We start from the raw sequence: 16189 nt of genomic DNA on the forward strand, positions 1-16189 counted from the left end.
AAGGGTACCAGAATGTATGTCTATGCTTGGGTGACTCAGATGGAATTTCACCAAACATCTCATCCCTAAGTCACTCCTCAGCTGAGAAGGAGCATAGACAATTCATCCCAGAGCGTAATTCTTTTTGAAAAATTAGAAGCGCCTAAAAATAGGGACCTAACATGAAAGTGTATGCTTGACCATATTTCTCCACAGGCTGCTGGTACCATACTACTCAACCTGAAGATGCTGTGATTCTGTGCTACTGCAGTAGTCAGATTGCATTGATGAAAATGATATAATAAGGCTTATGAAATAAATATTGCTCCAAATACGGAAGGATTATCTCTGGGAGGTTGTCTCCAGTGTTCCGTTAAAATTTGGTCAGAGTGTCTTAGGTTCATTACAAGTGTCCTCTCTCAGTAAAAACCTGCTAGATTGCCAGGACTGGTGCCCTCTCCTTGGCTGTATGGGAGACAACCATGTTGGCTGTATCCAGCTCTTCCTCTTCTGAGCCTGAGGACTTGAGCAGGAAGAATGGGTGATGAAGGGGATAAAGGCCCTTCCAGAATTTGGAAACCAATGCCACAGTTTGCTGCAGCCCCGTATCCTGGAGCCTGCAGTCTCCCCTTTCCCTTGTCCTTCCTCAGGGGTTGTTTAGCTGCTCAGCCAGTCCCTCTGCTCTCTCTGCATCTGGACTGATCTGGCCCATAATGCTTCCCTTTCTTGTCCAGGAGTCCCCTCGAATTCTGGTAGGTTCTTCAGCTTCCCAGTATCTTTCTACCTTCCCCGTCTTATTCCAGTTCCTACTGTCTCCCTCCTGCCTCCGAAACTGGGCATTGATCTAAGGCCAAATTATCCAGTTTTCGCCTTCTTGGCCATATGAAGTAGGAAACAGTAGCGTGGTTACTTAGCGAAGGCAGCCCCTAAGTAGGAAAGTGATGAAGGCTGAAGAGTAATGTTGGCACCAGCTGAAAGTCGGCACCATAGCCCTCCTACCAAGACAGAGCAACCAGAAACCTGTCTCAACACTCGTTTATTGTTGACAGGTCTGAAAGTGGGCATCTGGCCTCTGATTATTTTCTAGGGATTCCCTACTTGACTCAAAGAGTTTGTAAACTCTTACCATACGCAACTACTCCCACCCCGCCAAACCAAGCTTGTGTTGGCAAATGTCATGAACACAAGCACTAAACTTTGCTCTGAGAGAAAGCAGAGGCATCTAGAAGGCTTGGAGTAACCAGGTTGCGGGTGTATTCATATACCCAAGGTCTCAAGAGGTCTCTCCTCTCCATCTTGGAGTGTGTCTCTATAGTTTAGATACAATGGACAGATCTTCCTGCTGGCTTGAAAGTTACTTCAAGCGAATCCTAAGGCCAGTCTTCCCCTCCTGTTCACTGGTGATGAATGTCCTCTTGTCTAGAACACTGTATGTTCAGTTCCTGTTCCATTCAAAACGAGAGCTCTGTTTAGCACTTTGTTTATAGCTCAGCATTCTCATTATAAGACTTCGTGTACACCTCTGTCTCTCCCTACTAGAGTGGGAGCCAGCAGAAGGCAAGGATCACATCTTATTCAGCACCTACCGTAGTGATGCCATGTAATGAGTGCTTGATAAATGTCTGTGACTTAATAATATTTGTTGTCGGAGTAGCTGCGTAGATGAAAGAATGAATGAACCAGCTCTCATATTTTCTATCCTTAGACCAATTTTAGTGAACATTCTAAAGTAGCAGGATAGGGGAAATGGAAATAACTCCCAAAGCCTCATAGGTAAAATAATGTAACTTTTAATTTGTGTTGGCATGAGTTCAATGTATTATATAGATACATATATTTAAAGGAAAAGAAATCCAAGGGTGATGCATTGTGTATGCTCAAGATTAACATTTTCTAAGTTGTCTAATTAAAGTGACTTTACAAAGTCAGAGATTTGTCATGCTTTTCTTTAATAATAATAATGATGGTGATGATGATGATGATGCTTTTCCTGGCCTTGAAGTCTTATTGAGATATTTCAAGTAAAAATAATTTGGTGTGTATTAAGATGACTTGGTCTCATTCACACACTGATACAGCCTTTGGAGATTCAAATTTAATGTTTGGCCCTAGACATGTCTTCATTCGTGGCTTGTAGGTCTTTTGATGGGACAGAGAAAACACTCCCAGTATTTCAGTTCTTATAACCAAGGCCCACTTCTGTGAGCTGTGATTTAATTTTGTTCCTACTGTGTGCGTGGCAGGAGGTGACGTTTATGCTCCAGATACTTTGTATAAACTGCTGCTCTCAGGCACCTTTAAAGCAAAGAGCTGCATTGTTAACTTACTAGTGCCCATTTTAATTACAGTGTTATTACTTGACATTTATTAAGCAATAACAGCACACCAGGCATTGTTAAAGAAGAAAGGGAGAGGGAAGGATGGCTTATACTTCTCTAAATTAAGGGTCACCCAGACTAAAGTGCAGTATGTTAGGTGTAGAATTTTACCTAACGAGAGGACTTTGTGTGAGCTTGAGAAAATAACATCTCTTGAGTATTTGGTTTTGTCCTAAAGTAAGTGTGATGGGAAGTTGATTTCGAGTTCTTCCAGGTTGAGTTAATGTTTTGTTTGTTTGTTTGTTTGTTTGTTTTTGCGGTACACGGGCCTCTCACTGTTGTGGCCTCTCCCATTGCGGAGCAACAGGCTCTGGATGCGCAGGCTCAGCGGCCATGGCTCACGGGCGCAGGCGCTCCACGGCATGTGGGATCTTCCTGGACCGGGGCACGAACCCATGTCCCCTGCATCGGCAGGCAGACTCTCAACCACTGTACCACCAGGGAAGCCCCTGAGTTAATGTTGACATCAATTATGTTCTGTGTCCCCAAACTCTATATAGTTATTGCTGCTTATCCCAGATATCCTTTGTGTAAGTAATAATTTTATTTTTTTATTTTTTGGCCATGTGGCATGTGGGATCTTAGTTCTCCAACCAGGGATCAAACCAGTACCCCTTGCAGTAGAAGCGTGGAGTCTTAACCACTGGACCGCCAGGGAAGTCCCAGTAACAGTTATTTTATCTCCCTTTTTAGAGATATAAACCTTGCTGCACATAGCCCAGATATGGCAAGGGTACCATGATATAGTGGAAGATGAAAGTTAGCCAACCTCTCTACGTCACGAGATTTTAAGAAAGTGTATTTACAAAACAAAACAGTTGGGGCCCTTGTTCTTTGGAGATGCAGCAGAAGATGGCCCCATTTTTCTAAGTTTAGACCCTTGGTGGGACGAGCCCATGTAGCAGAATCCCACGCAGGGTATGGTGAAATTGGCAAGATACCATGAGGGTTCTCTAAGAAGAGCGGGGCAAGAGCTGCCTCCTCAGGAAAGGAAACCAGGCACTGGGGAGTCCTGTAGTGCTGAGGTGTATTGTCCACTAAGCAAGAAGGCAGAGTCATCCAGCCCCCACCAGTTTCATGTGGTCACGCGTTACTAGGTTCCCACTCTCTTGCTAGGTTTTTCCTAATGCCCCCATCATTTCCGGGTACCCAATATTACTGAATAAGGAAGAAAAATATATTGCAAAATTGGAAAGTTTTTCATTCACCTTATATCCTGGCGTGTTTGTGCTCATATACTTAGGGCATGGGAGGCCTGTTGGTTTAAGAACAGTGTACCTGTGTGCGTAGAGCACTGTATTTGTTCATATCATCTTGGATAGGTGACCAGAGGTCCCATCTTTGGGATTGTCCTGGTTTTAGGACTTTTACTCAGGATCCTAAAACCTGGGGGAAGACTGATAATGCTTTCCCCTCCCTCCTTGCATATCACCCGCCTCCTGTGGATTCAGAGGACTGAGTTGTGATACTGATTCCTTTTTCTAAAGTCACCGGTTCCCGTGAAAGATGCATTGTTGCAACCTGTTAAAAGATCAGAATCTCCTCCCCAACCCCCCGAAAAAATGAGAATTCCCCTTGTAGCGCCAACCATTCTCGTATCCACCCTGCACTCAACGAATGATTTTTGTGTCCGAGAGCGTTAGGAATTGTGGCTGCTCACTGATGGTCATTACATGACTTCTTGAGCCTTCCGAGTGGTATGAGGAGGGCTATCTCCACACTTTTCTCCCTTCTCTGAAATTACCTCATTATCCTTTTTGTTTATATTAGAACTAAAATGATGGGTAAGTAGTTTTCTCGAAATATAAAGCTCAGACCCACCTCAAAGAAGTTTCTAAGACATGAAAGTAGGAGAGGCAGCAGCAAAACCAACAGATAGCTCTAAAACAGATAACTAAGTGGAAATGTATTATACTAGAGTCTTTTTTCTTTTCTTTTTGGCTGCATTGGGTCTTCGTTGCTGCGCACGGGCTTTCTCTAACTGCGGCGAGCGGGGGCTACTCTTTGTTGTGGTGCGTGGGCTTCTCATTGCGGTGGCTTCTCTTTTGCGGAGCATGGGCTCAGTAGTTATGGCTCGTGGGCTCTAGAGAGCAGGCTCAGTAGTTGTGGTGCACAGGCTCAGTTGCTCCATGGCATGTGGGATCTTCCCGGACCAGGGCTCAAACCCGTGTCCCCAGCATTGGCAGGCGGATTCTTAACCACTGCGCCACCAGGGAAACCCAATACTAGAATCTTAAGAAGAGAGTTCTGAATACTGCTTATTTATCTCAGCGTCATTTTTACCAAAACATCTTCATTTCTCTTTGACCAATTAATTCAACTTATAAGAAACTCTACAAAGGAAATCATCGTAGTGATAATTTTTGTCCATCACCATGGTGTTTTAAGCACTTAAAAATTAGAAACAGCCTAAATATGTATCTTTATTCTTTTCTGTTATTTTTTCCCCCGAAGTTTCTACATTGATCTTTCAGTGTTATGAGAAGAATACTTGGATGTATTTTATTAGCTGCCTTTTAAGTGAATATTAGCATTAAACATTGGCAAAAAAATTGTTTTACTGGCTGCAGAATACCTACCAGGAATGCTTCTTTGGGTGTTGTTCTCTATCCAGATCTTTGGTCTCCAGTTCTGCCATTGAATACCGTCAGCGACCTCCTTGGCCCGAAGTACCACTGTGGGATGAGGTGGGGTAGGGCGGGAAGGGCAGAGGGCCAGCTTCTAGTGCTGGTGGGAGGAGGGAAGAGACAGGGAGCCACGTATAGAGTACAGAAAGGAAAAGCAGCGGGAGGAGACAAGTGGTGGGATCCATCAAAAGTCCCCAATAATTTCAAGTCCACTAAACTGGATTTTTTCTTATTTTTGAGCAATATATATTTCCGTGTATCAACTTTATTCCACCCGTTCCTTTTTGGTAAGTATGTTTTTGGACAACTATTCTATCTCTCACTTCTTTATTATGGTTTTAAGTTCCCCAGATATTTCATCTTTCTCTTAACATTTGTCATTCACCATTTCTTTTTTTTAATCTTTTCATACAAAGATAGTAAATTGTTTAAATGTCTCTTGCTGCTAAGATTTAATTTTCCTTCTTGGGTATCTTGAAATTCTGCCTTTTGTTATTTTTACCTAATGGTGGCTTTTTCCATCAGCAGGAATGAAAGCAGTCAATAAAAATCAATTGTTGACTCAATGACTATATGGAGGGTTGACCATAATGCATATTGGAAATGTCTTTGAATCCCTTTTCCTGAATGGAAGGTGCCATGCTTGGGTTTTATGGCCTCCTAATGTTAGACAGTAATCTCATTTAGCATTTTCCCAAAGTGAAAACAGTGCATTAGGGCAGCATAACAGCATTGCAGATCAATACAGAGACAGAGCTTTGCCCTTACGGATTAATCCAAGCAGAATGTACCAGAGTCTAGTCCAGGAACTGGAAGACAATTATGTTGATTTCCACCCCTCTTTCCTCCATTATACCATCTAATCATCAATACAGGTTGAAATGTGTACAAAAAGGATTTCTGAAAATGTCTGCGTTTGCGTGCACACACGCACTCTCACTCACACAGAACAGACTACCATACAGGAAATAAAGGGCCCTGGAAGTGAGTAGTATTGATTTGTGGTGGTAAAAGTATATTTTGACACCTTTCAAATTATGAATAACTCACGGACTTTAACTTGCATGACTAAATAGCTCAACCCAGGGTAAATGCTTACATATAACTTAAATTACCTCTTTCTAAGGAGTCCATAGTATTAGATGAATGAATCCCATTGTGAAGAGACTTTTTAGAAGGAAAAACAACCACAGCATCTTCCTTGTGATGAGCACTGTGTGGGAGCTCATTCTTTATGGTCTTTTGCTGTGTGTTAATGGGGAGGGGCTGCATATCTGGTCGGGTTGCTTCTAGCCTTCTCTCCCATCTTCTTTCCCCCTGTTTTAAATCTAAGGTATATTGGAGGGACGATGGTCCTCCACACTAGGATAGCATGTAACCCTGCTTTCTCATGAACTGTTAAAGGCATTCATCATATATTTGCTGGGTTCAGCTAACCTGATGCTTGATCTTATGTTATTTAGTCCAGGAGTGTGTCTTGCTATAGTCAGTTAGTCGTAGCTGTGCTTCTACCCTTCGAAACACAGCTGACTCTTTTTAGATACTGATGTTCATGGTAGGGGATCAGGGAAATCTGTGTCCAGAGACATTCACAGACATCTGAACTTCAAAACCTTAAAGCGAGTTGAAACTCCTGGGATTGGATTTAAATTCTGTTCTTAGGTGTTTGGCCAAACAGTAAGGTAATGAATGAAAGAGTACAAGCAATGTTATCTCTGTGTCTACTTTTTTAGAGGGTAGTAGGAAGTAAATTCCCTTAGCGGCCAGTAACGTGGCTTGCATTTCAGTTTTCTATTCTAGCAAAATATGTATACTAGCTTAGTGTGTTGGATAAAAGCAATGAGGAGACAGATTGTCAGCCAGGGGTTTCCTTATTGATGAGAAATATTTCTCCTGTGTTCTCTAGGGGTTTTTCAGAACTCATCAATTTAAAATAATGCTATTTCATGATTACTATGGAAATAGCAAATTTAAATTCCAAGAGAAGAACTGATAAGAGGCTGGAACCTTTTGTATTAAGCAAAACTAATTTGAAAAAAAATGAATCCCTAGATTAAAGTGATAGTAATATATATGTTTTTCTGTGTATTTAGTCCTTATATTCCAAGTTCCTCTACCATTGTAACAAGAATATTTCATTTTTGTTTGCATAATCCATTTGGTTTATTTTTTTATTATCATTTTTCAAGTGTATATTATGAGCTTTTTGGAAGCATTTATGTTTAGTAGTGCATATTCACTGAAAGCACTCTAACTAAAATCTTGAGATTTGTAAGTATAACTAGTAAAATTTTAGCTCAAGGAATTAAATTTTCTCTCCACGCATTTGTATTCTCAACAATTTATTGCATGACTTCTATAAGAGGGATCCATGTCGATAGCTGAGATAACAAAGAAAATAAGATGCAGTCCTTACTTGGGATTTGCATGCCAGTAAATTGCAGTAGACTGTAGTGTAGTGCATGGTAAAGGAAGTTAATACAGGTTAGGGGGTCACCATAAAGGGAATGATAGACTCTGCTGTGGTTGGAGAGAGCTCTAGTGAAAGCCGTATAGAGGAGGTTGCACTTCAATACTTAGCTCAAGTATTGAAAGATGGGTAGGTATTTTCCAGATACATAGAACTGGGTGAGGCTTGGGTGCAGAGCATTTCCAAAATCAAGAGCAGTGGAGACAAGACGTGAAGGGACGTGTAAGGACCAAACCCTGTACATGGTCTGGTTGAGGCAAAAGACTAGGCAGGAACCTGATCCAAAAGGACCTGCCTGTTGACCATGTATTTTATTTGGAAAGCAGATATTGTCTAGACTTACTACTAGAAAGAACCTTCTGGGAGGTAGGAGTGGAGGGTGAACGTTAAGAGACAGAGAGACCCGTGAAGGTCATTGCTTGAATCCAGGATATAAATGATTAGGAATTAATGTAATGACAGTGAGTATGGAGAAAGGACTGGACTGCAGGATATCAAGCTTTGTGACCAACTGGAGGTGGGAACGGAAGAGAACATTGGGGCTCCCAGGTTCCTGAGTTAGCTGGCTGGGCTGAAGAGTAATTGGCCCCACTCACATGGTCACGTTTGAGGTAGGGTGGGAATGCTGCCCTGTCCAGAGAGGCTCGCAGTGGTGTCAATTAATAGAACTAATTTCATAGAAATCACTTATCTTTTTTTTTTTAACATCTTTATTGGAGTATAACTGCTTTACAATGTTGTGTTAGTTTCTGCTGTATAACAAGAAATCACTTAATCTTGTGTGATATCTTTCTTTAAAGGTCAAAGAAAATTATTGTTCTTAAACTTTTTTGTTTAAGAACAACTTTTTGGGGGGGGCGTTGTAACACTTATATCTTAGTTGATGTTTTATATATTTTTTTAGCCTTGTTCTTTATTCCGGTTGAAGACCATTTGTCTCAGTGGTCCCTGTTTTTGTTTCCAGGCGGTATGAGTGTCATCCCATCTGTGCCGATCTGCAGGCCCAAATTCTCCAGTGTTACCGCCAGAACACCCAGCAGACCCTCAGCTGCTCCGCTCTGGCCAGTCAGTACAAGCAGTGCGTCAATCAGGCCAAACAGGTGGGTGTACAAACCAGGAGCTAACTAGGGCAGCAGAGGAATAAAAAGCCCAACGTCATGGGCACTGGGAAGGACTCAGTAGGCTAATGTGTATGAAAAAGCTTTTTAAACCAAACTAGTCGTCATCAAGAATTGCTGTCATGAGTTGGTTAAGTTTTAATCACCTTTCATCCAGGTGGCTGAAGGAAGAGTCCGTTGTCTCCTTGTGTTCCACTTGCAGAAAAAAAAGGTTTTACGTAAAGAATACCTTTTCTAGTTGCTTTGAACTTTTGTCCTCTACTTTATAATTGTGTCCTCAAGGTCATTGCCCCATATTTCTGGGCCAGTACTCAAAGCCAGCAAAGAGGAAGGATACATGTTAAGGGGCCAACAGCTTCAAGTCCATAAACAGCAAGTAGTCATGCAGAGAGTCTGGTTTAAAAAAACGAAAGGCAAACACAAAACTAAAATAAAAACCCACCATGGAAGCACCATTCAATCTTCTGCCAGTTGGTAGAGTCCAGTCAATTGGGCAGGGAAAGACAGGCCAGACATGGATCTAGGAAGCAATTTCCATCGCTTCTGTGTACCATAGCCATACTCTTCTCATGACCCTTCATATCAGAATAATATGATGATCACGGGACGTGTGTTTTCTCTAATTTGTGTACTTTAGAAAGCTAATGATAAACGCTGAAGTAAATTATCAATTCTGGCAGGTCACGTAATTGCCTATCATTTAACTGATTTTGTTGGGTATAGATTGTTCTGAGAGATGGAAATTGTTGGAAACCTTGGTTCTTTCTGCTGACAAATTCCCTAGACTTGACCTTCTAACCCAACTAAATCTAGTGTTTGAATTACACAGCATGCCTTCCTGCAGTCTAATTTGCTGTAGTTATAATAATCCCAGTTAGTATAAATTTCTAACACTCTGTGAATATCTGATGGGAGGGTAGTATTGTCTGGATATCTGGAAAATAACAACACTAGTAGAAAACATAGAACCAAGATTTATTAAAAGCCTGTGTTGTCTTTAAAAGCCGTGTGGCTCAAGGCTTTTTTCTTTTCCCTCCTTAGCATTTATCTTTTATTTTTTCTATTTTTTAACATCTTTATTGGATGTTTAAAATGGTGTGTTAGTTTCTGCTGTATAACAAAGTGAATCAGCTGTACATATACATATATCCCCTCCCCCTTGTGTCTCCCTTGCACCCTACCTATCCCACCCCTCTAGGTCGTCACAAAAGGCTTCTTTCTTTTTCTTGTTTATACGGGACTTGCCTAACTCTTAGTAGTGTGCCAGGGATACCTTTCTTTTAAGATCTTTGGTAGAAGTAGTGTTACGGATGTTAAGTTAGTACATTTTATTTGTTAAAAACAGCTTCTGATATGTTCTTAACAATCTCCAACCTTCAATTTTAATACTGACTGAAGCAGGTGGAACCTGTAAGTTGGGCTCATGGGTTTTTCTAGCTGATGTTAGTTCTGTATTAAGGGGGGGGTGGTAGTGCACATAATGGCGGAGACAAAGTGCGTGTTTTGACACTGGTGTCTTGTAACATAGGTGCCTGTGTCCACAGTGATCTGTACCGTTACTGAAGTAGCACCTGCAAGGGTGTCTGGAGTATTGACTTCATCCTGATGGTCTGGGTTGTGTTGAACTGTCTACACACAGCCCCATGAGACCAATAGCATACATTTACAGAGCAAAACAAGAGTTATTTAACTTGTGACAAAATCAAGCATGCTACATGGTGCAACAGAGTTTGAATTGGGCAAATCTGAGTTTGTATCCAAGCTCTTTTATTGGCTCTGTAACCTTGGGCCTTGATTTTTCTCATCTGTTAAGTGAGGTAATGTAATTTGCAGTGTTGTGAGGATTCCATTTCTATAAAGTATTCAATAAGTCTAAATTTTTTTCCTTCTTTCCTTACTTGCCTTATTCTGTGCTGAAACCAGCTTAAACAAATCGGCCAAAAGCGTCAAATTATTACTAGTGATTCCAAAGGGGACCTCCCGTCCTCCCCTCCCCACCCGACCCCCCTGCCCATCTGCAGCATAATTTAATATTTTCAATGAGTATGTTTCAGGTGACTATTGTTTTTACAACTGTTACATTCAAATATTAGAGTATATAACAGCTGATATGAAAAAGATATGTCCACAAGACCTTATTTTAAACCTAAGATAGGCAGCATTGAAATGGGAAGTAACCAAGAAACAGTAAAACCTTGTATGTCTGTAGATTTAGATTTCAAGGTCATTTCACATCCATTCTCTTATTTGTTTTTTATGACAACCTGAGATGTAAATAGAGATGGTTTTATTTTCACCATTTTACAGTTGAGAGAATTGAAACCCAGGGAAGTCATGATGGTAAATTTAACAACTAAACCAAGATAGACCTTGCCATAAAAACAAATTTAAAAATACATAGTGTTTGGCTTTTCAGTTGTGTGTGTGAAGGGACATCCAGTATCCACTAATACAGAAATAAGGCAGTGAGGGAAGATGTGAACGATAATCATGAAGTGAAGGGAAAAAAACCTGAAGATCAAATGAAGTAGTCATTGAGACTGAAAGTAACAGAAAGGAGGGTGGGATTATAAACGCCATGAGCAAAGGTGTAGTTTAGCGCTGCCCCATTTTAGGACCATGCCAAACCAAGATGGCCAGCGGAGGTTATATCAGTATTTCATGAGTAGTCACTTTTCCACTAACACCACGTTTTCCGTGTGTGTGTGTGTGTGTGTGTGTGTGTGTGTGTGTGTGTGTGTGTGTGAAGCTAGTCTAACCTTGTGAGTCTAGCTCCGCCCCTGTTGTTAAAAGGGACTTTGGCAGGATACGTGGTCCTAATCATTTGTTGTTACAGTTCCTGACTGGTCCACAACCCCTTCTTGAGTTTCCTTGTAAAATCTAAAGAACAAGCTGGAAAGGCTGAGATACTAAACACAACAACCCATTAGGTCATGTTGTCCATTTCCGGCATAGTGCAAGAGTTTTCCCTTTGGAATAATTCCAGTAGCCAAATCCATTCCACTTTTTTAAGTGACTCATAAAATTGGGCTTTCACTGGTTCCCTTGGGGCATTGTTCTCTACACTAATAGATTTTACTGATAGGAAAATTTCCGGATATTCCTTAGCCTTTTCGTCTCTTATTCATCCACTTATTCACATCAATCTTTCTTCAGCTAGTCTTAAACAGTCCTCACGGGTCAACATGAGACATTTAGACTGTTACTTCCAGTGTATTAAGTTATGTGTTCTTCATAATGGTAAAGAAATATTCAATTGCTGTAATTATTACTTCTCAGACTTAAAAACTACTGGATAGCTATATGAGATACAGCACTTAAAAATATAGGAGGACATTGATTGATAAACTTCTGTGCCTTTTATTTCTCATATCTGCTTAGCCTCATAGCTTTCTATAAACTCCCCAAGATTGAATTACCTGTTCTTACCATCAAAACCTGATTCCCATTCAGTCTTGCTTCACGTACGTGACAGGAGACTGGAAGGAAGGGAGCAATGGGAAGCCAGTAGTACTGGCCCACTAGTGGACCAAAATGTGCCCAAGGCTTATAAAAGGGGGGTGTGTACAAAGGGCTTGCTCCCAGATCTGCATTGCCTCTGCTCCCTGGGACACCCCACTGCCCCTCATTTACTTGCAGAATCCAGCTGCTTAGGGGTAACAATTCTAAGCATTCCAGCTCTTTCGCCAGCCCTGCTGCTATTGACAGAAAGGTTCGGAAACTGACTGGACTCTTGAACATTCTGTGCTCGCCAAAGGCGAGAGTTTGTGGGGAATGCTGGAACGTTCTAACCTAGTCATGGTGACCTGGGCTTCATTTTCTTTTTTGGTAAATTAAGGGTTTGAACTAGGTGATCCACAAGGGCCTCACAGCTGTTATTTATGGCTGATTGTATTTCTATGTCTGAGAGCAGGCCGCAGGCCCCACGAGCACCCAGGTTCCTGAGCACATTCAAGTTAAGAGACGTGGGCTGTTTGGCCCGAGCAGCATCTCTGCTCTGGTGGCGTCCAGCATTTCTGCCTCTGCTTCTTTTTTTTTTTTTTTTAACATCTTTATTGGAGTATAATTGCTTTACAATGGTGTGTTAGTTTCTGCTTTATAACAAAGTGGATCAGTTATACATATACATATGTTCCCATATCTCCTCCCTCTTGCATCTCCCTCCCTCCCACCCTCCCCATCCCACCCATCCAGGTGGTCACAAAGCACTGAGCTGATCTCCCTGTGCTATGCGGCTGCTTCCCACTAGCTATTTTACGTTTGGTAGTGTATATATGTCCATGCCACTCTCTCACTTTGTCATAGCTTACCCTTCCCCCTCCCCATATCCTCAAGTCCATTCTCTAGTAGGTCTGTGTCTTTATTCCTGTCTTACCCCTAGGTTCTTCATGACATTTTTTTTTGTTAGATTCCATACATATGTGTTAGCGTACGGTATTTGTCTTTCTCTTTCTGACTTACTTCACTCTGTATGACAGACTCTAGGTCCATCCACCTCACTACAAATAATTTCGTTTCCTTTTATGGCTGAGTAATATTCCATTGTATATATGTGCCACATCTTCTTTATCCATTCATCCGATGATGGACACTTAGGTTGTTTCCATCCCCTGGCTATTGTAAATAAAGCTGCAAAAAGCATTTTGATACATGACTCTTTTTGAATTACGGTTTTCTCAGGGTAGATGCCCAGTAGTGGGATTGCTGGGTCATATGGTAGTTCTATTGGTAGTTTTTTAAGGAACCTCCATACTGTTCTCCATAGTGGCTGTACCAATTCACATTCCCACTAGCAGTGCAAGAGTGTTCCCTTTTCTCCACACCCTCTCCAGCATTTATTGTTTCTAGATTTTTTGATGATGGCCATTCTGACCAGTGTGAGATGATATCTCCTTGTCGTTTTGATTTGCATTTCTCTAATGATTAATGATGTTGAGCATTCTTTCATGTGTTTCTTGGCAATCTGTTTATCTTCTTTGGAGAAATGTTTATTTAGGTCTTCTGCCCATTTTTGGATTAGGTTGTTTGTTGTTTTGTTATTGAGCTTCAAGAGCTGCTTGTAAATTTTGGAGATTAATCCTTTGTCAGTTGCTTCATTTGAAAATATTTTCTCCCATTTTGAGGGTTGTCTTTTCATCTTGTTTATGGTTTCCTTTGCTGTGCAAAAGCTTTTAAGTTTCATTAGGTTGCATTTGTTTATTTTTGTTTTTCTTTCCATTTCTCTAGGAGATGGGTCAAAAAGGATCTTACTGTGATTTATGTCATAGAGTGTTCTGCCTGTGTTTTCCTCTAAGAGTTTGATAGTTTCTGGCCTTACGTTTAGGTCTTTAATCCATTTTGAGCTTATTTTTGTGTATGGTGTTAGGGAGTGTTCTAATCTCATACTTCTACATGTACCTGTCCAGTTTTCCCAGCACCACCTATTGAAGAGGCTGTCTGTTCTCCATTGTACATTCCTGCCTCCTTTATCAAAGATAAGGTGACCATATGTGCTTGTGTTTATCTCTGGGCTTTCTATCCTGTTCCACTGATCTATATTTCTGTTTTTGTGCCAGTACCATACTGTCTTGATTACTGTAGCTTTGTACTATAGTCTGAAGTCAGGGAGCCTGATTCCTCCAGCTCCGTTTTCAGTTCTCAAGATTGCTTTGGCTCTTCGGGGTCTTTTGTGTTTCCATACAGATTTTAAGATTTTTTTGTTCTAGTTCTGTAAAAAATGCCATTGGTACTTTGATAGGGATTGCATTGAATCTGTAATTTGCTTTGGGTGGTATAGTCATTTTCACAATATGGATTCTTCCAATCCAGGGGCATGGTATATCTCTCCATCTGTTGGTATCATCTTTAATTTCTTTCATCAGTGTCTTACAGTTCTCTGCATATAGATCTTTTGTCTCCCTAGGTAGGTTTATTCCTAGATATTTTATTCTTTTTGTTGCAGTGGTAAATGGGAGTGTTTTCTTGATTTCACTGTCAGATTTTTCATCATTAGTGTATAGGAATGCCAAAGATTTCTGTGCATTAATTTTGTACTCTGCTACTTTACCAAATTCATTGATTGGCTCTAGTAGTTTTCTGGTAGCATCTTTAGGATTCTCTATGTATAGTATGATGTCATCTGCAAACAGTGACAGCTTTACTTCTTCTTTTCCGATTTGGATTCCTTTTACTTCCTTTTCTTCTCTGATTGCTGTGGCTAAAACTTCCAAAACTATGTTGAATAAGAGAGGTGAGAGTGGGCAACCTTGTCTTGTTCCTGATCTTAGTGGAAATGCTTTCAGTTTTTCACCATTGAGGATGATGTGGGCTGTGGGTTTGTCATATATGGCCTTTATTATGTTGAGGAAAGTTCCCTCTGTGCCTACTTTCTTCAGGGTTTTTATCCTAAATGTGTGTTGAATTTTGTCGAAAGCTTTCTCTGCATCTATTGAGATGATCATATGGTTTTTCTCCTTCAATTTGTTAATATGGTGTATCACGTTGATTGATTTGCGTATATTGAAGAATCCTTGCATTCCTGGAATAAACCCCACTTGATCATGGTGTATGATCCTTTTAATGTGCTGTTGGATTCTGTTTGCTAGTATTTTGTTGAGGAGTTTTGCATCTATATTCATCAGTGATATTGGCCTGTAATTTTCTTTCTTTGTGACATCCTTGTCTGGTTTTGGTATCAGGGTGATGGTGGCCTTGTAGAATGAGTTTGGGAGTGTTCCTCCCTCTGCTATATTTTGGAAGAGTTTGAGAAGGGTAGGTGTTAGCTCTTCTTTAATATTTGTTAGAATTCGCCTGTGAAGCCATCTGGTCCTGGGCTTTTGTTTGTTGGAAGATTTTTTTTTTTTTTTTTTTTGCGATACACGGGCCTCTCACTGTTGTGGCCTCTCCCATTGCGGAGCACAGGCTCCGGATGCATAGGCTCAGCAGCCATGGCTCATGGGCCTAGCCGCTCCGTGGCATGTGGGATCTTCCTGGACCGGGGCACGAACCTGTGTCTCCTGCATCGGCAGGCAGACTCTCAACCACTGCGCCACCAGGGAAGCCCTGTTGGAAGATTTTTAATCACAGTTTCAATTTCAGTGCTTGTAATTGGTCTCTTCATATTTTCTATTTCTTCCTGATTCAGTCTTGGCAGGTTGTGCATTTCTAAGAATTTGTCCATTTCTTCCAGGTTGTCCATTTTGTTGGCATAGAGTTGCTTGTAGTTATCTCTTGTGATCTTTTGTATTTCTGCAGTGTCAGTTGTTATTTCTCCTTTTTCATTTCTAATTCTATTGATTTGAGTCTTCTCCCTTTTTTTCTTGTTGAGTCTGGCTAATGGTTTATCAATTTTGTTTATCTTCTCAAAGAACCAGCTTTTAGTTTTATTGATCTTTGCTATCATTTCCTTCATTTCTTTTTCATTTATTTCTGATCTGATCTTTATGATATCTTTCCTTCTGCTAACTTTGGGGTTTTTTTGCTTTAGGTGAAAGGTTAGGTTGTTTATTCTAGATGTTTCCTCTTTCTTAAGGTAGGATTGTATTGCTATAAACTTCCCCCTTAGAACTGCTTTTGCTGCATCCCATAGGTTTTTGGTCGTCGTGTCTCCATTGTCATTTGTTTCTAGGTATTTTTTGA

At 40.8% G+C, this 16189-nt stretch overlaps 1 protein-coding gene across 1 annotated transcript in view; it reads left to right on the top strand.

The window, feature by feature from the left end:
• Positions 1-16189, top strand: part of CHCHD3 (coiled-coil-helix-coiled-coil-helix domain containing 3) — a 287860-nt gene that overhangs the window by 258972 nt on the left and 12699 nt on the right. Inside the window, exon 7 of the mRNA XM_060155965.1 lies at positions 8419-8554. Coding sequence (XP_060011948.1) covers positions 8419-8554 — 136 coding nt within the window. The remainder of the gene's footprint in view (positions 1-8418; positions 8555-16189) is intronic.

The sequence above is a fragment of the Lagenorhynchus albirostris genome, chromosome 8 (assembly GCF_949774975.1).
Source record: "Lagenorhynchus albirostris chromosome 8, mLagAlb1.1, whole genome shotgun sequence".
NCBI lineage: Eukaryota > Metazoa > Chordata > Mammalia > Artiodactyla > Delphinidae > Lagenorhynchus > Lagenorhynchus albirostris.